Genomic DNA, 19,644 nt, shown 5'->3' with positions numbered 1-19,644 from the left:
CGTGTCCTCCAGCATTTGCGAACTGGTTTTTGAGGTGCAAGGTGCTCCTTGGCGGGTGTCTTCCGGGCTGCCCCTCTGTGTTAAGGTCAGGGTGTGGATGAGTTTGCATTTCTCCCTGCCAGCGGAGCCCGAGATTTACTTTGGAGATCTACCACATTGTTTAATAACGGTCTTTCTTTGGTGCTCTGTTCACTGGGGGGCACGTGCTGTTTCTGTGACTGAAGCCACTAGTTACCACTGAATACTTTGGTTTTACTTTGCATTTCTCGTACTTTACACTGTGCGTGTGTCAGAGAGCCGAATCCTTTTCTTTCTCAATAAAATACGTCCATTCTCTTACTTATGGGACTGTTCGTTGTCTTGCTGTTATGTGCTGTTACCTGTTTATTATAGATCGTCGAATTGCAGGAGTCGTATTTCTTCATGGGAAGGTGGCTATCTTCGTATCTGCGTTTTCTTTGATGAGTTTAATAGTAGACTCAGGCTTTTAAAGCCCGTTTGCTTACTTTCGCTTTCCTAACCAAACTTTGCGCGGTAACTCCCTGAAATTGCTAAGCGGGTCATTTTAGCATGTTGGTCAACAGAGTATATCTAAATGTTATTTGGAAAGTTAGAAATCGCTGTGTGTTACTCAAGGGAGGCTCATGGTTTAACACATTAATTATCACAGTAATTGTCAGAATTGTCACAGTAATGGTGATGCTTTGGATGAAGGTTCCTTAACAATTTATAAAACAGTGATTGAGTCTGCTAACTTAAGATTTAACTGGTAGATTTTCCTACTTAACTGTGTTCAATAATGTTCTGGAGTTGTAAACAAGTACCAAAAAGTGTACTCTCAAATTATATAACCCCTTTTTATTTTAACGGTCTTTCTTTTTCCTTTTTTAAAATCCATGTGTACGTGTATATCATGTGTATGTGGATGCCATTGGAGGCAAGAAGAGGTCTCCAGATTCCCTGGAGATGGCGTTATGGGCAGTTATGAGCCCCCTGACGCTGATGCTGGGCTCTGAGCTTGGGTCCTGGAAGAGTAGGAAGTGCTCTTAACCACTGGGCCATCTCTCTACCCCCAACCTACTATCATATAATCTAATCTAATTATTTTTATGTGTGTGTGCTAATGGAGACCACAGGACAAGTTTTAGGAGTTGATTCTCTTCTTCCATCTTGGTTTCCAGGGATTGAACTCGGGATTCCAGATTTGGATGCTAGACACTCTTCCCCATCTCCAGCCAACCATGCAGACTCCTATTTTACTGTCTTAAATATTTAAATTACTGCTATTTTCCTGAATCATACCTACCACTTACAATGAACAATGTTCACTTCCTGTTAGAGGATTTTCTTTTGTATTTATGGGTGTGAACTGAGGTTGTAATGCCATTTGTTGGCATTCATGTATATCCCATATGCTTGGTCCTTGCCTTTTAAACTTAGAGCAGCCCCTTGCAACCTGTTGAATCCAAACACGGAACTAGATTTGAACTTTGCTAAGCGCTAGTCACCCCTCTACGTTCTTCATTATCTGAGAGAACCAGGAACTGTGTTTGTAGACGTGAAAAAAAACCTCTTTATGGTGTTAGGAAAAGTGGTGTGTATTTAGTAATACTGTGTTTTATTGGAAGTCAGGAGTTTTGAACTCCATGTTCTGGTTTTTATAGCTTAGTGAAGTTTGAAGTTCTGTTCTATCTTCTTGGGAGAAATTAGATCATACGAAAAGAGTTAAACCTCTGGTTCATAAGTTCCTTACACTGTAAAACGGTGTTGTTTTGAGGGTAGAGCACAATCAGTGGCCTTTGCTGAAGGCTCAGGCACTACCTGCAGGTCTGTGGGCTGTGTGGGCAGTTCACTTCTGCCATCTTAGACAAAGGCAGCCATGTGTGATATTATCCAATTTTGACCAAACGTGATGTGTTTAACTTCTTACAGGCCTTAAATGTACACATCGCATCCAGTCATTAAAAGATAATAAATCCATTCATGTTGGCAACTACCTGGGCCCGAGTTTGCTGACCTCTGTCTTAGAGCACACTAATTATACCCTGTTAACCAATTTCTCAAATGTTTTCTTTCCAGAAAAATGCAATAGGGGACTCAGAAATGTGGAACCATTTGTTGCCTAGGGTGTAAGGCCACTGCATATAGGTCAGCCCAGGTTTCTGCTGGGGTGTGCATTGTTTCCAGCTGTTGTAGGTTTAGGGACCCAGGCTGCTACTAGTCTGCTGTTGTGTTTGTGGTACGGCTGTTCTCTTCTGCACTTGCCTTGCTCCTCCCATGGTTACAACTGGCCTCCTTTCCCCTTTGCCTCCAGGGACCCCCTGTTTTTCTGTGGCAGTGTGCTGGCCTCTGCATCCTTTTTCCATGTTCTGGCTTCGTCACTGCAGTCCTTATTCTGTCTGGCAGCCGTTCTCTCTTTGATTGTGGAGCTGCTAGGGCTGATATTGGCTCTGAGAGATTCCTCTCAATGTCTCCATTTTACCCCTGTCTCAAGTTAAGCTTTATAATTGGAATTGACCTTTTGAGGACAGAATACATTGAAAACTCTTAGGGTCTGATCTTAACTGTGTGATCAAATTGCTTGATGTTAATTTAAGATCATGCTGTGAAACAAAGGACAGTAGATTTGCATGGACAAACTCTAATGGGTACCCTCAAAAGTGTCCTTAGATCTTTGAAAGAAAGTGATGTCTGAGTTTATTTAGTTGAGTTCGGGTGGCTTCTGTTGTCCATAGCCCGCAGGTCTTTTAGCACAGACTGAAAATCTTTTTAAGTGTTGAGTGCAGCCCTCTGTGTTATGTGGCCAAGAAAATTCCTTTCAGAACTCTATCAGACATGGTTGGGAGCATAGCTGATATTGAGTATACATAGATTTAAAGAAACAAAAAACAAATCTCCCCCCCCCCCCCAATCTCCTGAGTGTCTCTGGCTTCTTTCATGATAAGCATCTTGGAAAAAATTCTGTCTTCCAGGTATTTCTTGGAATTTAGAACAGAGCTGCTACCTGGGGCAGGGAGGCTGTTAGAACACTCTATCAAGTAGTGCAGATCTTCCTGGAAGTCTTGGAGAGAGACAGTGCTGCACTGACCGGTGTCTTTTGTCTTTATGTGCTAGTGTGACATAGTTGACAGTTGAGCCACAGGAGGGAGAACCCATCACCAAAAGACAGAGTGTGCTTGGAGGGCAGTCCTGGTGTCTCATTGGCACAGTCACCACTCGTCAGTCAGGCATGGGAGAAAAATCCGACAGAAAACTCACAGTTCTTGGGTTAAATGAATAGCTGTATGTGTATCTGTCTGCCTATGTGTACACGAGTGACTGCACTTGTGTATGTGTGTGTTTGTGTGTGCACCCTGAAGTAATGTGAAAGAAATAACTCGATGGATTTTGTGTGCAGAAGTTGAAGTTGCTAAGGGGTTGGGAGTTACTGTGCTTCCACAGTCTATGAAATAGACTTACAGTGTGTTATCTAAGGGGAAAAGTGGAGGGAACCCTAGTCTTTTGTTATGTCCCTCCTCAGATCCCCCACTCTTTCTAAAAGGAGCTAGATATTTCCAGATGCTATGCTAGCTAGTTCTTTCTTCTTCCTTCTCCTTTTTTAAATCAGATATATTCTCTGTCTTGGCTGCCTTCTGTTCTCCTCCTTCCACTGACTAGGGTAGAGAACCCCATTGTCTTTGTCTAACAGTACAGGTGCAGTGGTGGGCGCTTCAAGAAAGCTGACGGACCTTCAAGGCTCACCGCTTTTTTTGTGATGTCTGTGCTCAATTCCTTGCTCTCTCTCCTACTGACCCTTCTGCCCTTTGTTCCTCTTCTCTGGTTTTAGCATTTGCTGGGATCTCTGTGTTTATAGGTTTCCTGGGCGAATGGGTGACAATAGTTATTTGGTGACATTTCTCCAAAAGCAAGAGACGGGAGAATCATACCTATTTTTCTTTCTAGCCTTTTAAAAGCTCTTATTCCCAACCTTATCCCTAGTTACCCTAAGCATATTATTTTATTTTTATTTAAAAAATTATTGTGTGCGCATGTATGTATGTGCTCTGACACACATTTGGAAGTCAGAGAACAACTTTTATGTGGATTCCTGGGAACAGACTCAGGTTGCCAGACTTTTTGTAGCAAGTGCCCTTAACCACTGAGCTGTCTTGCTAGTCTACCATAAACAAATTGTAAGTGGAGCTGAATATAGTGCCATTTTTTTCTTTACCAATACCCATCTTCCTCCCCAAGATACATATTCGTTGCCTTATTGAAGTAAGGTTGCTATATATTTGTAAGGGAGGGGGGGTTGGATTTCTGATATATCATAGTGGCATCTGTGTGGCCCTGGGGTAAGACAGGCAGACAGACAGACAGACAGACAGACAGACAGACAGACACACACACACACACACACACACAGCTTGGAATGTATGTAGCTCAGTTAAGAATATCCACGTAGCCCTGGGTTCAAATCCCCAGCAGTACCCAATTCAGACTTGTTTTCTGCCTGGCAGCATATACTTGGCACATACCTGTAATTCCAGCACCTGGGAAGTGGAGGCAGGAGGAGCAGACATACGGTGTCATTCATTCTCAGATATTTATTGAGTTCCATGCCAGCCAGGGATACTTTAGACCAGTGGTACTCAGCCCATGGGTTGCCACCCTTTGGGTTATCAAAGGACCCTTTCAGAGGGGTGCCTACAACCATTAGAAGACATAGATATGTAAATTATGATTCATAACAGTAGAAAAATTACAGTAATAAGGTAGCAACAAAAACCAACTTTATGGTTGGGGGTCACCACAGCATGAGGAACTGTATCAAAGGGTTGCAGCATTAGAAAGGTTGAGAACCACTGCATTAGATTTTGTCTCAAAAAACCAAAGAGGGAACTGGAGAAACAGCCACTCACCAGCTCTAACTCCACACCTCTGACTGAGCCAGGCAACTAAATAAGTTTACTTATTCCTGTGGGTGCATGTGTGTTTATCTGTTAATAACTTTATTTTATTACCAGAATGGGAATGAACATGCAGAATAAGTTCATCCTTGGAGTGGGTAGTTCTTGTCTAAGACTTGGTAAACTTGTTAGCTGAAAAGAGTGGAGGTAAACAGATCTGAGCTTTTCAAACTAACAGCAAAGGACAGTGAGTCAGCAGACTACATGGAATTAAGGAGTAGGAACACACTCAAGAAGCCAGAAGGGCCGGGCGGTGGTGGCACATGCCTTTAATCCCAGCACTCAGGAGGCAGAGGCAGACGGATCTCTGCCAGCCTGGTCAACAAGAGCTAGTTCCAGGACAGGCACCAAAGCTACAGAGAAACCTTGTCTCAAAAAGCCAAAAAAAAAAAAAAAAAAAAGAAAGAAAAGAAGAAGAAGCCAGAAGGTAGACAAGGGAACTCGCGTGTTGGTGAATGGAAAGGTGTAGTGTAGAGAGGGAGGAGGAGTGCTACTTGGAGCTAGCTTTCTGTTTCCCTTGTCTTTACCTACCATGATAAACAGGAGTGTGACCCTATGGTCAGGAAGGTCCTGGGGCACCCTAGGTGCTCCAGGACTACTTTTCTAATAAGGGTCTAATCTTTGCTACACGCTGATTTAATCCTCAGGCAGCAAAGCACTCACAGTGCCAGACTCCAGAGAGTGTTTTGAAGTGATCCGTCACTGACATTGGCACTTTCCAAACACAGACCTGGCATTTCGGCTCTTTTATTCATTTGGCAGGAAGATAAGCCTGGTGGTGAATGGATCAACTCTGTTTACATTTCTCTTGCTGGGTGGATACTTTTTGCTAGGGATTAATTCACCGAGGAAACGATTTAACCATCTCTCTGCTCTTTCCATCTAATAAGATACATTTTGTTCTTTTCTTTGCCTGCCTTAGTTCATGGTTTGTGCCTTAGCTTCACATTTGATAAAGTGACTTAAATGTATCCAGCCTTTAGAGTGAGTTGGGCTCCATATATTCGCAGAAGAGGGCGATTCCTGAGCTAAATGCAGTGATGAGGTTTGAAGAGGGACTAGCTATTCTGTTGCCATCTAGTGTTAGCCTCCATGAAGGGGTCTGGACTTGGAGGAGGCTGTTGCTCAGGCAGTCGGTGTTGGCTTTAGGGGACTTCTTGCTGTGAGCTGTTGATTTTTTTTTTCCAGATCCCTGCGCTCTGTGTTGTAGTTGGCCTTCAACTACATGGATTACTTTCATCTGCTTCTGTTACTAGTATTGGGAGTGCCCTAGCCTGTCCTCTTTTGGTCATCAACAATTAAGGTGTTTTCTAGTGAGCAATATAGAACAAATTGGTAATGTGATTTGGGCTGTGTGTATGTGTTCTAATGCTAGGGGTCAGGGTTTTGCTACTGCCATAGCCTCAGCCGTCTGTTATATTTTCACTTGTGTCTCCTTACTTCTGTTTTGTGTGTGCTTGTGGGGAGTGGTGGGGATGGAACACAAGGCCCCATATGTTCTTCTACTGAGTCACATATCCAGTTTCCTTTTAACTTTATTTCTGAGACAGGGTTTCACTATGTAGACCTGACTGGTCTAGAGCTTGCTATATAGATCAGGCTGGCCTCGTGCTCACAGAAATCTGCTTGCCTCCATTTCCTGATGCTGAGATTAAAACTGGGTGCTGTCATACCCATCTCCAACTTCCCCTCCCTTTTTTAAACAACTTCTAAATTGATAAATTGTTTCTTGCCAGGTGACAGTGACACATTTAATCCCAGCACTTGGGTAGGCATTGGCAGGTGGCTCTCTGTGAGGCCAGCCTGGTCTACAGAGTGAGTTCCAGGGCAGCCGGGGATGTACAGAGAAACTATGTTTCAAAAAAAGAAAAAAAGAAAAAGAAAAAGAAAATATATTTTTCTTCATTAGCCTCTGCTTCTTACTAAGTCTGATTTCTTAAACAGTATAATTACAGTTATTTTCTAAGCTTTTTTGTTTGTATTTGTAGTGCTGGGTCTGTACCCAGGGCCTTGTGTCCCAGCACCATCCCCAGCCCACACATTGAATATAGGAATAAGTAGCCATTTCCTTTACTTCCTACCAAGTAGGTTGCCGAAAGGATGGAATAAGGCAATTCTTAGAGGGATGTGGGGTACATGATGGGTATGGATTGTTGGTGACATTGTCTTCCTTGCAGTGAGTCAGAAATCCTGCACCACGAGAAGCAGTATGAGCCATTCTACTCATCCTTTGTTGCACTGTCCACACACTACATCACCACGGTCTGTAGCCTCAGTGAGTATGCCTGCCCTGTTACCCGGCGAGGGCTTGTGATAGTCTCTCCTTGAACACTTAACTAATGAAGTTTTGCTTGAGCAACTCCTAGGCTGTTCGGCTGTGAATAGGAGCAGCTGTTGATCTTCCCACTTTCCTACCCCAGGAAGGAGTGCAGAGACCTTTCCTGGGCCTGCCACAGGATCTGGAAAAGTGCTGCCTCATAGCCTTGAAGCCAGGCCCATTTTTCTTCTTAATCAAAAGAACTTTAAAAAAAAAGTTTTTTTTCCATTTCCATTTTATGTTATTCTATGCTTGCTTTCCCTGTTTATTTTTATTTTTTAGGTTTATTTTCATTTTTAATTATGTGTATGAGTGTATGTCCTTTGGGTATGTACACATGAGTGCAGGTTTCTTGAAGGTCAGAAGAGGGCGTTGGAACCCCTGCAATTGGAGTTACACTTGTTTGTGAGCTGCCTGTTAGGAGTGTTGGGAATCAAACTTGGGTCCTCTGCAAGAGCACCATAATTGTTCACTGCTAAGCCGTCTCTCCAGCCTCTTTTTATATAAAATATTAGTGCTGCCTGGGTGCACACAGGTGTGGATTTATTCACTGGAGACTGCCAGAGGCCACACCCCCAAAGAAAGAATGACTCTCCCTCATCATTTATCTGACCTTGAACTGGCCTGGAGTCACAGCAGTGTTGAACTCATATACATGTACCTGCTGGCAGACTGATTTATTGAGGGCGATGCTGGTAGACATGACTGGGTTAGCGCCCCTAGGAGGCTTCCGCTTCCTGGATTTGGTGTGAACATGAATCTCTTGTGTTCTTTGGTATGGGAAGAGATTTGGCCTTTGTTCCTTATTTGCTGAATTTTTCCATTCTCAAAGTGATGAAGTCCTATTTTATGTTACTTCAGAATTTCTGCATTTCTCAATTCTGATGAATTGTAATTGTTTACTTGGATAATTTACACAATAGGTAAATTGAAAGGAGCCTATATAGTTGCTTCTAAATAGCTCTTCTAGTCCAGTGTTGTTTATTATAAGCTCTGGTCATCTTCTGGAAGCAACTGCAGCCCTTGCATAACGTCACTTAGCGCCTGTGACAAGGAGAGGTCGTTCTCTAGTGGCCAACAACATGAACTTGTGAGGCAACCCTTCTGGACTTGATCGTAGTTGGATAACTCTGGGAAAGTCATTTAACCTGTGTATGCTTCAGTTTGCCCATCTATTCCAGAGATGAAAGGGAGGAAGGGTGTGGTGGTGTGTGTCTGCAAGGATCAGGAGTTCAGGATCAGCTGGGGCTACATAGTGAGTTTGGGGCCAGCCTGAATGATATATTGAGAGTCTGTCTCAAAAACAAAAGGAGAGGGCCTAGAGAGACGGCTCAGTAGTTAAAAACAATTGCTGCCCTTGCAGAGGTCCAGGTTTAGTTACTAGTATCTATGTGGTAGCTCACAATCATACCTAACTTCAGTTCCAGGGTGGGTTTGACACCCTTTTCTGACCTCCATGGGCACTAGGCATGCACATGATGCATATACATATGTACAGGCAAAACACTCCAAAACAAAATAAATAAGCCTAAAAATATGATGGGATGGTATTTCCCTTACAAAACGGCCTAAGGATTAGATGAGCTGACACATTTGAAGTGCAGGAAATGTGGTGTGTTTCCTGTTAAAGTCATCTTAATATCTACTAAATACTAGATAAATACGGGCAGTTAGCTTTTGTCATTCGGGGAGCTTGCTGCTGAGAATGCAGAACTTGTGAGCTCAGTGCTTGTTCTGCTGCTGTGTTGCATGTGAGACTGAGCTGTTGCCAATTAAGTGACTATTTTTGCTTTCTCAGTTCCCCGGAACCAGCTTCAGTCGGTGGCAGCGGCCTGTAAAGTCCTCATTGAGTTTTCTCTCCTTCGTCTGGAGAACCCGGACGAGGCATGTGCTGTGTCCCAGGTGAGAGGAAAGGGTCCATTTCTGGCCCTTATTTTAAAACCGGCTTTAAGTATGGGAACTGGATGAATGGTGTCAGACTAAGGTGGGTAAACCTTTTCTGAGGTTGATCAGATTGTTGTTTGTGGGCCATACTGTGTCTCTTGCAGCTTGCCAGCAGTCTGCTGCAAACACAGGAGTGGAAATGAATGTGCTATATCCTGCTGGCTATAGACAGGCTAGAGTCTTCCAAGGATGGAAAGTTTCTATATGTGTAAGCAGGTAGTAGTGAAAAGGGTGTGCTGTTTGACAAGTTGGCAGGCTTGAAAGAAAAAGGACCAGGCCTCACCAAACTCTCTGGCTATGGCTGATTGTTGCCATGCAGGAATGGAGGCATCAAGCTAGCCTATTGTGGATAATTGAGACTCATAAGGAATCTAAGTTTGTTTTAAGGCCTTCTGTTTTTACAAAAGTTAACCACAGCTGTAGTTGAAAACAGAAAACAGTTATACAGTCTGTGAGAATAAGACAGATTTGCAAACTGATTAGCTCTCAATGACCTCAGTTTGAGATCTCTGCCTGTGTATTTTTCACTGAAGTTATGTTTCTTTCTCTCCTCTCCTCTGGGGGCCAGGGACTGTGGTACACTCCTAGCCCTTCACATGGCAATTATTTGTGGGCTCCTAACTCTGACCCCGCACTAGTCAGACTCCCTGAAGTACAGAATCATCTAAGACATATGTGGATATGTTTTGTTTTCAGAAACACTTGATTCTGCTGATCAAAGGCCTGTGTACTGGCTGTAGCCGACTAGACAGAACGGAAATTATCACCTTCACAGCAATGATGAAGTCCGCCAAGCTTCCACAAACAGTGAAGACGCTTTCAGATGGTGTGTGCCTGACACTCCTGCTTACATGACCCCCTCTGTGGCCACCGTTGCCTTCTGTTGGCATTCTCCTCATCCTTCCCCCCTTTTTGTTTCTGAATCTTGTAGTGGAAGATCAGAAAGAGCTGGCATCACCAGTAAGCCCTGAGCTAAGGCAGAAGGAGGTACAGATGAATTTTTTGAACCAGCTCACCTCAGTTTTTAACCCTAGAACCGTACCATCTCCTCCAATTAGTCCACAGGCTCTGGTGAGTTCTTTACCCAAATATCCTCATTTTCATGGAATATGTTAAAATGATAGAACTGAGAAAAGATTATATTTTATTTAAAAGATATAGCCCCATTCTCCCCCTCCCCCAAAAAAGCCAGTGGGTGGTGGCATATCCCTTTAACCCCAGCACTTGGGAGCCAGAGGTAGGGGGTTCTCTGAGTTTGAGGCCAGTCTGATCTGCAGAGCATGTTCCAGGACAGCCAAGGCTGCACAGAGAAAACCCTGTCTTGAAAACAAAACATGATACAGTATACCATTTTGATCAGGAAGGGAGCATACAGTGATGATAGAGCCATAAAACTTTATTGTCTGGTGACCTTGTAGACACCTTGGTTTGTGTAAGTTTACTCAGGTACTTGTCCAATGACAGAATCATGCAATGAGGCATTTCTTAGACTATATTCCCACCCTTAAGTGACATGGCTTTGATGGAAGAATATACAAAACAAATCATACCGAATGATTTGCCTCCCATCTTCCTTTGTGTGGTTTGGACCGTTTGCAGTCATTCTCTCGTGCTTTCCGCAGTGTGAATGCCACAGAGACACGTGCAGTTTTCCTCACAAGGCTCCACTCTGGTGTAAAACATACAGTTTATGAGCTGTTTGTGTCTCAACTTCTCTTGTATTTTCTCCTGGGTCAGCAGTTTTCCACTTGTAGCTGAATGTCCAAGCATTTCCAAGGAGCTGTCTTGTAACCAGCAGGGTGCCTGGCAGCAGGCAAGTGGTCTTGATAGGGCCTGTGTTTCTCTTCAGGTGGAAGGAGAAAATGATGAGCAGCCATCCACAGATCAAGCCTCTGCTGTCAAGACCAAGAACGTGTTCATAGCTCAAAATGTGGCTAGCCTTCAAGAGCTTGGTAGGAGCCTGTCTATGTTAGAAAGCTGATCTATACACTTACCCAAACATCTTGCCTGTGCTTCTTCCATGGAGAACCAGGCTCCAGACAGAGGCCCATTGGACAGTGTGCCTTTTTGTCAATCCAGGTGGTTCAGAGAAGCTGCTCCGAGTGTGCCTGAACCTGCCGTATTTCCTGCGCTACATCAATCGCTTCCAGGATGCAGTGGTAGCCAATTCCTTCTTCATCATGCCTGCGACAGTAGCTGATGCCACTGCTGTTCGCAATGGGTAAGTTGCTCCTTGACCTTGTACTTCATTCTAATCCCAAAGGACAGAGCTGGCTAGTCTTTACCCGTGCTCGTTTTCTGCATTAGACTATAGAAGCAAGTGGTCCTAGGACCATTTCTGATCTCCTCTGTTGTGTTCCAGTTTTCACTCACTAGTGATTGATGTAACCATGGCCTTGGATACCCTTTCTCTACCTGTGTTGGAACCCCTCAATCCTTCACGTCTGCAAGATGTGACAGTTCTCAGCCTCAGCTGTCTATATGCAGGTAAGAAGTTATGTCTGCTTTTATTTTCTTCAGTCAAACATGGATTTGATTCGAGGAAGTCATAAAAACCTTGAGAACTCCATTCTTCTTCCTTGGCACCCTTACTTCTGAGACTAACTAATATCACTTGTAGGCCAAGGGAAACTGTTACAGGCATTGAAGTGACCCTGCTGTATAACTGCTGGCCTCGATTTGTGTGTGTGTGTGTGTGTACGTGCGCATGTGTATATGGGTCCGTGTGTATGTACAGGTGTGTGTGTGTCTGTGCACATATGTGTGAGAACATGTGGAGACAGAGGTCAACTTTGGGTGTTGTTCTTCAGTAGCTGTCCACCTTCTTTTTTGTTTTTGTTTTTTTAATATTTATTTATTTATTTATTTATTTTTTCCACCTTATTTTTTGAGACAGGATCTCTTTTTTTAACATTTTTTTTATTGATATTTATTGAGCTCTACATTTTTCTCTGCTCCCCTCCCTGCCTCTCCCCTCCCTGCTTCTCCCCTCCCCTCTTCAGTCTTCTCCCAAGGTCCCCATACTCAGGAGATCTGAGACAGGGTCTCTTATTGACTGAGAGCTCATCAAATAGGCTGGTCATCAAGCCTCAGGGAGCCACCTGTTGACCTCCTCAGTGCTGAGATTACAAGCATGCCCCACTTATGCCTGGCTTTTTAAAATGGGTTCAAGGGCTGGAACTCAGCTCACAAGGAACAATGCTCCCTAGAAACCATGGAGAACAGAGGGCTAAGTGGAATAACATAAAGCAGAATGCAAGGGTACAGATCAAGGAGAGGTTGAGTCTTGCTGTGAGATTGGATTTGAGGATGGCTTCTTGGGAAAGCTGGCGCCTGTGTAGACAAAGAGTGTTCTTTGTGTTTTCATGCAGCCCCTCTCCTACTGCTAATCAGGTTGCCTCAGAAGTGGGGCCTGACAGCTGGTGGTGTGAGTGTGTGTTCATTCCTGTGTACTTGCTGTTGGTGAGCACATTGTAGAGGCCAGTCAGTGTCAGGTGTCTTCCTTTATTGCTGTCTGCCTGCTTATTTATTTACTTATTTATTGGTTTTCCCAGGCAGGGTTTCCTCTCTGCACCATGTTCATATCTGGTGCCATGGATCTCCTAGAACTGGAGTTACAGGCTATTATGAGAACACATGGGTGCTGGGTATTGAACTTCAGTTCTCTGGAGGAGCAGCCAGTGCTTTTAACCACTAAACCATTTCTCCAGTCCCCCACTTTTTTTTTGTCTCCCCCCAAAATTTTAGATTTATTCATTCATTCATGTATGTGTGTCTCCCAAGTGCTGGAAGTAATGTTGTGCACTGGCACACCTGGCCTTAGACTTTCTTTTAAAGGTGTTTGGAATGAGCAGGCACTACATGGTTTCCACATGCTTTCTTTGAGACTCATGGTTCCCTACTGATAATCGATCCATTTGTTGTCACCAGTGAGCCACTACTGACATATGTGTGTAGCATGAATTCTAATTGGTCTTAATATTAAAAACCCAGAGTCAGATATTAGGGGGTGAAAGCTGAAAGATCAGAGAAGCAGAGCAGCCAGTCCCTAGTTCTTACCTTTACAAAATCCTCAGACTGAATGGGGTATCCTATCTCTACAAGTCCTCAGACTGAATGCTCAGACTAACTGCAGTGAGCTCCTGTCTCTTCCCACCTTATATTCCTCTCTTCGCCCAGCCATATCTCTTCCTGTCTCCACCTCCCAAGTACTGGGATTAAAGGTATGAGCCAGCATTGCCTGGCTCTGTTTCTCTTTCAGACTAGATCAATCTTGCATAGCCCAGCGAAGCCTTGAACTCACAGAGATCCCTTGCCTTGTGCTGGGATTAAAGGTGTGCACAACCTCTGCCTGGCCTCTATGGCTAACTAGTGGCTGATCTCCAAGCAAGCCTTATTTGTTAGATCACAAACAAAATATCGCCACACATGTGAACTAATCCATAGTTCTATGTGTGTTTGGGGGTTGTATGAGTATTTTCCTGTGTGTGCACATGGGTGTGCTCATCTGAGCCTGTGTATTTAGGGGCTTGAGGTTATAGTAATCAAGTGTGTCTTGCTCTATCTTTTTGTATATTTTTTGAGATAGCATCTCCTGGTAAACCCAGAATTCCTTGTTTGCATAAACAAGGCCAGTGAACTCCCAGAATCTTTCTGTCTCCATCTTCCCTAGTTTTGTGGTCACAGACATGCACCGCTGTACCAGGTTTCCATGAGTGTTGGGGATCTTTATCTTTATTCAGGTCCTCATGCTTGCATAGCCAGTGTTTGCCCAACTGAGCTATCTCCTACTCTATGTAGGCTTCTTTTTGTCTGGTGTGATTCTGGGTTTTCATAAATGTATATTATCATGTTTTATAGTTATCACAGCAAGCAGAATAGTCACTGCCCCAGATATCCCCTCTGCTGCTCCTTTTATCTTGTATTCCTCCCACCCTTCTCTAACCATTGGACTTCTTACTGACCCTGTAGTGTTAGCCTTTCAGAATGTTGTGTCATCAGTGTCATATAGGATGGAGCCTTTTCACACTGGCTTCTTTTACTTAACAGCGGCCATGAAGGTTCTTCCATGGCTTTTCTGTGTAGTGCATCCAATTTAGAGAGAGGGAAGAAGGGAGGGAGAAAAGGAAGGGGAGAGAGAGATACGTTGGGGATTAAATCTGTGACCTCACTCATGCTAGGCCTAAGTGTTATACTTCTGAGTTTATATGTGCAACCTTCTTTTTACTTTTTGAGACATGGCAGCCAAGGTGCCCTTGCTGGCCTTGATTTCACTCTGTAACCCAGGCATGACTTGAGCCTCAGACTCTTGCATGTTGTGATTATAAATGTGTACAACCATGCCTGACTTTGTTCATTTTGAAGGGTATCTTGCTTGATTCCATTTGTTGGTGGTTACAAATAGAGCATCATTAAATGTTCATCTGCAGGTTCCTGCGTGGTGTGGGGTTTTCTCATTTGGGTGAGTAGCTAGGAGTATGGCTGCTGGATTATATGGCAGGACTGCGTTTACACTCGACCTTTGGGGTTCTTTGAGGAATCGAATTATGGAGTTGTTTGTGGCTAGCGTGTTCCATCTTTATATCTTGGATTTGAGGCTATTCCCCAAGATTGGAATCTGTGCCTGTTCTTTTCCAGGTGTGAGTGTAGCCACCTGCATGGCCATTCTTCATGTGGGTAGTGCCCAGCAAGTGCGGACAGGGTCCACAAGCTCCAAAGAAGACGACTATGAAAGTGATGCGGCCACTATTGTCCAGAAATGTGTAAGTCAAGTGTCCAGTGACATGGAAACCTTGACTGTTAACATGTGGGAGTGTGGCTTCTTTTCTTGATGGAGGAAAAGGCTTAGGGTCTCCACACTCCTTCCCTAGACAGTGTTTCTAAGATGGCTTCAGCCAAGGTATTCTGCATATTTGCATCCATAAATGCTCCCCTTTCTGTGTTGTGTTGGTCTTGTTGCAAACACAGTAAGTTTGTGGCAGCCATAAGCTTTGGGAAGGATTGACATTTACCCAGTGAACTGTTTTGGGTTTACTGGGTACTGATGTATTTTCAGGCAGGATGTAGCAAACAAGGTTTTGTAGTAAGTGCATAAAAGGAATTAGTTGGGATGGGAAGCTGACTGATGCAGGGCTTGGGCATATGGGAACACCTAAGAATGTGCCGCGCACTGAGAGAGATACAGGTAGTTCCCTGTGAGGTCAGAAACTGATGGTGGTAGGTCACCTAGTGACCTGATGACAGTTATGCGTCTTCCAGTAAACTGGCTCAGATTGTAAGGTTTAGATTTGTGATGATGACCTGACCTGCTCAGATTGTATGTCTGTTTGTTCCTGGGCAGCTTGAGATCTACGACATGATCGGACAGGCAATCAGCAGCTCCCGCCGTGCTGGTGGTGAGGTAAGAGGCTTGTGGGCTGCGCTTATCTTCTGTCAGGTGTGAATTTCTCTGCTGATGTTTGGTTTTGTCCTTTCTCACCAGCATTTCCAGAACTTTCAGCTGATGTTTGGTTTTGTCCTTTCTCATCAGCATTTCCAGAACTTTCAGCTGTTGGGTGCCTGGTGTCTGCTGAATAGCCTCTTCCTCATACTGAATCTCAGCCCCACAGCCCTGGCTGACAAGGGAAAAGAGAAGGACCCATTGGCTGCTCTCCGAGTCAGAGACATCCTTTCTCGTACAAAAGAGGGAGTAGGCTCTCCCAAACTGGGGCCTGGCAAAGGGTATGTGTCTGCCTCTGGCTCCATTTCTGGATGCTGTGCTCTGTTCCTAGTTCACAGAGCTCATGAGCTACTTACTGACCCCACATCAGAGCTTGTGTATTTGCTTTGGTGCTGTAGATTGTAGCCAGGGTCTGTGCGTGCTGTGCACACTTTGTCTCAAGGGTTCAAGTTAGCCTCTTGCTCTAGCATCTAGATAGGTTAGTTGGTTTTGATCCCATTTCCTCATTTTTGAGAGACAGAAAGATTATATGATGTGTGTACTTAGAGTTTCCAACAAGTTCATATCAAAAGATAAGGTATATGTTGGGTGGTAGTGGCACATGCCTTTAATTTCAGAACTTGGGAAGCGGGGGGCTTAAGCAGGCTGACCTCTGTGAGTTTGAAGCCAACCTGCTTTACAGAGTGAGTTCTAGGACAGCTAGGGCTACATATGACCTTGTCTTCGGTGGGTGGGGGTTGGGAGGAGAGAGATGAGTGGTGCTTGCTGGGAAGGAGATGAGGAGATAACAGTGAATGTTACCTGTCTCTCAGGTGGTTCCTTAAATTGAGACATTGCTGGATTTTATTTATCCTTTTAATTCCTTTTTTTCTTTTTAATTTCTTTTATGTGCTTATTACTTTTAAGATTTATTTTATATATGTGAATGTTTTGCCTGCATACATATATACATACCATATGCATGTCTATTAACCACAGAAGTCAAAAGAGGGCATCAGATCTTGTGGAACTGGATTTATGGATGGTTGTGATTCACCGTGTGGGTGCTGGGAGATCTTCTGTAAAAGCAACAAGTGCTCTTAAGTGCTGAGCTATCTCTCTGTATTTGTATGGGTGTTTTGCCTATGTGTATGTGCCTGGAACCTAGAAGAAGGCTTCATATCCTCTTGATCTGGAGCCACAGATGTTATATAAGTTAAAAGCTATATGTTATAACATGTGGGTGCTGGGGATCAAACCTGGCTGCTCTGTAAGAGCAATCAGTGCTCTCATTTGCTGAGTTACCTCTCCTGCTCTGCTCCTCTTTGTCCTCCCCCCCTTTGTTCTTTTTTTCCCCCCTGAGACAGGGTCTCTAATAGCCCATCCGGCTTCACACTTGTGGTGTAACTGGTGACCTCGAGCTCCTGGTCCTTCTGCTTACCCTCCCAAGTACTGGGCTTTATAGGAATCTGCCATCACACCCATTTTGGATTTTATTTTCTAAGTGGAAAAATAACAGAGAGTGGTACTAGCAAGTCCATTTTGGATTGTCATAAGTCTTGTGAAAGAAAGAGGCCTGCAAAGAGATTAGCAGGAGTTGTGCTGTGTTTGGAAAGGAATTGTTTAGGTCGATGTGGAAGTAGGTTAAGCATTAACTTCAGCAGACTCGGTGTGACCTAAAAAGTATTTGGCGTGAAGCTAAGGAGCTAGAGGCTTGTGCAGTCATGAGGACCTGCGTTCAGTTCCTAGAACTCTAAGTACCTTATAACCCCAACACAGGAGAGGTAGAGTTGGGAAGATCACTCGGGTTTACTGGGTATTGCCCTGAGGAACAGCATCCAAGGTTGACCTTTGGCCTTTATGCACATTGGTGTGTGCATGTACACACACACATTTTTCATGAGCATCTGGGTTGTATAGTGCGTTGAAATAGGGACTATTGGGTTAGAAGCAGATTGGGCTGGAGAAAGAGAGGAGTAAGATTTTTCTCTTGTTTGTGGTGAGTTTAGCTGGTGGCTAGGACTTTGTTTATGAGCTGCAGTGCTAGAGTTATTTTTATGTGTATAGTACTCAGTGGAAATGTTTGTAGATCCTTAAAGGGGTCTGGAATGCCAGAATGGCAAGAGAACAGCCTTTTCTGAGGTTGTACTTCATTTCTAATGATCTTAAGGTCTGTGTTTCTGTTTTCATTTATATAGGCATCAGGGATTTGGAGTGCTCTCAGTGATCCTGGCAAACCATGCCATCAAGCTGCTGACATCTCTGTTTCAGGACCTGCAGGTGGAGGCACTCCACAAGGTGAGGTGGCTCTTCTTTGGAGTCTGCAGATCGGTTTGGAGTTCACTCAACATACTGGCTGGAGCCATCATTGAGGGTTCTTTCTTAACAGTGTAATAGGACTAATGCACCTCTGGTTTTGTTGTCTTCAGGGCTGGGAGACAGATGGTCCCCCTGCAGTCCTGAGCATTATGGCCCAAAGCACCTCCACACAAAGGATTCAACGGCTGATTGACTCTGTCCCGCTGACTAACCTGCTCTTGACTTTACTTTCAACTTCATACAGAAAGGTGGGTGAAAATCAAGCCACTCGTAAGTTGGAGTGAGGTTGATAAGAGTGTGGTGTTTATTAATGCAGACTGTGGTGATAGTTCTGGAAAGGAATCCCCCCTGGAACCCCTCTCTCCTCCCTTCCTGCCTCCCTTTCTTAAGGTCCCTCTGTTGCCTGAGCTGGCCTTGCATTCCTGCACTCAAGTGATCCTCCTGCTTCAGGCTCCTTGGATTATAGGCACATATCACTGTACCCAGCTTGACAGAGGCAATAGTCCTTGTAGCTTTGGAAACAGTTATTGAATGCCAGTATTAGCTCTATGTTGACCCTTGGTGACTTGTGGTGACAGTTCTGAAGCAGAAACGTGGTGGACACTCCAGGAATGCTCCTTTACATTCCTTGGCCATGTCTCTGGTGCTTATGTAAGATAAAGCAGCGAGAGTCCTGCGAGGGGAGCTTTTTAACCTGATTTGAAAAGCAACTGAGACATGGAGATGCTTGTAGGTTGTCAAGGAGATTAAATTGTTGAGCTCTGTTTCTGGATTCATCTTTTCTACAACCTTGTGGTTTCCCTAGGCATGTGTCCTGCAGCGGCAGAGGAAGGGCTCCATGAGCAGTGATGCCAGCGCCTCCACCGACTCCAATACTTACTATGAGGATGACTTCAGTAGCACAGAGGAGGACAGCAGCCAAGGTAGTCAGAGAGACCCTCTAGCTCCTGTGCTTCTCTGTCTCCTTCCTGGTTGCCTTTGCATTTATGTGTTTTCAGAGATGACATGCTTGAGGGGCAGGGATGCTGGGAAAGTGCTTGCCCAGTATGTGTGATGGATTGGGTTAGCGTCCCAGCCTGGTAAACCAGGTGTGGTGCACTCACCTGTTATCCCAGCACTAGGGAGGCAGGAAGAGGGGTATGTATATGTTCAAGGTCATTATTGACTGCTTTAGTGAATTAGAGGCCTGCCTGGGCTACTTGAGACCTTTTTTAAAAATAATAAGTTGAGTGTATCATACTAAATGATAAATCTTGCTTTCAGCCAAGCCCATGTAGCTTTTCATTTCTGCCAGAATCAAAATACATCTCAGTTGCTCATGTTTCCTCCTTTGTTGGCCCATGCTGGAACTTCTGCTCTCTTTGTGCAGGACAAAAGGCCATGTGGCAGGGATTTGGTTTTACCATGCATGGGTTTGTAGCTTAGGGATGAATAGGACAGAACTGAAGACTTAGTAGAGAAGATAATTCTCCTTCCCTTCCATGGTCATGTTTGTGGGACAGTATGGCACACCAAGAGTTGTGATTCTTAGCATCTTGGGCATGCAACTGGTAAGACTTGGTTGCTCTTGTAAATGTTTGACTTCTTTCCAGGCAGGTAGATAAGAGGGAATGGTTTCTCTTCTATTGTTGGACCCCTTTAAAAAAATCAGTTTCACTGCACCATAATTAATGTATAATAAGATGGAAACACTTTAT

At 44.2% G+C, this 19,644-nt stretch overlaps 1 protein-coding gene across 11 annotated transcripts in view; it reads left to right on the top strand.

Moving 5' to 3' along the window:
- The window catches only part of Ubr4 (ubiquitin protein ligase E3 component n-recognin 4), a 111,544-nt gene that overhangs the window by 425 nt on the left and 91,475 nt on the right, over positions 1-19,644 (top strand). For all 11 annotated transcript variants that reach the window (XM_085690372.2, XM_085690382.2, XM_085690381.2 and 8 more), the window contains exons 2-14: positions 7,127-7,224; positions 9,065-9,168; positions 9,907-10,036; positions 10,142-10,281; positions 11,060-11,162; positions 11,290-11,431; positions 11,573-11,697; positions 14,848-14,972; positions 15,551-15,610; positions 15,740-15,930; positions 17,827-17,926; positions 18,058-18,195; positions 18,753-18,870. In XM_085690372.2, the coding sequence (XP_085546498.2) occupies positions 7,127-7,224; positions 9,065-9,168; positions 9,907-10,036; positions 10,142-10,281; positions 11,060-11,162; positions 11,290-11,431; positions 11,573-11,697; positions 14,848-14,972; positions 15,551-15,610; positions 15,740-15,930; positions 17,827-17,926; positions 18,058-18,195; positions 18,753-18,870 (1,574 nt within the window). The remainder of the gene's footprint in view (positions 1-7,126; positions 7,225-9,064; positions 9,169-9,906; positions 10,037-10,141; positions 10,282-11,059; positions 11,163-11,289; positions 11,432-11,572; positions 11,698-14,847; positions 14,973-15,550; positions 15,611-15,739; positions 15,931-17,826; positions 17,927-18,057; positions 18,196-18,752; positions 18,871-19,644) is intronic.

Source organism: Myodes glareolus, chromosome 6, assembly GCF_982192425.1.
Source record: "Myodes glareolus chromosome 6, mMyoGla1.1, whole genome shotgun sequence".
NCBI lineage: Eukaryota > Metazoa > Chordata > Mammalia > Rodentia > Cricetidae > Myodes > Myodes glareolus.
Note: the sequence above shows the minus strand (reverse complement) of the source record. Positions and strands in the feature narration are given on the sequence as shown.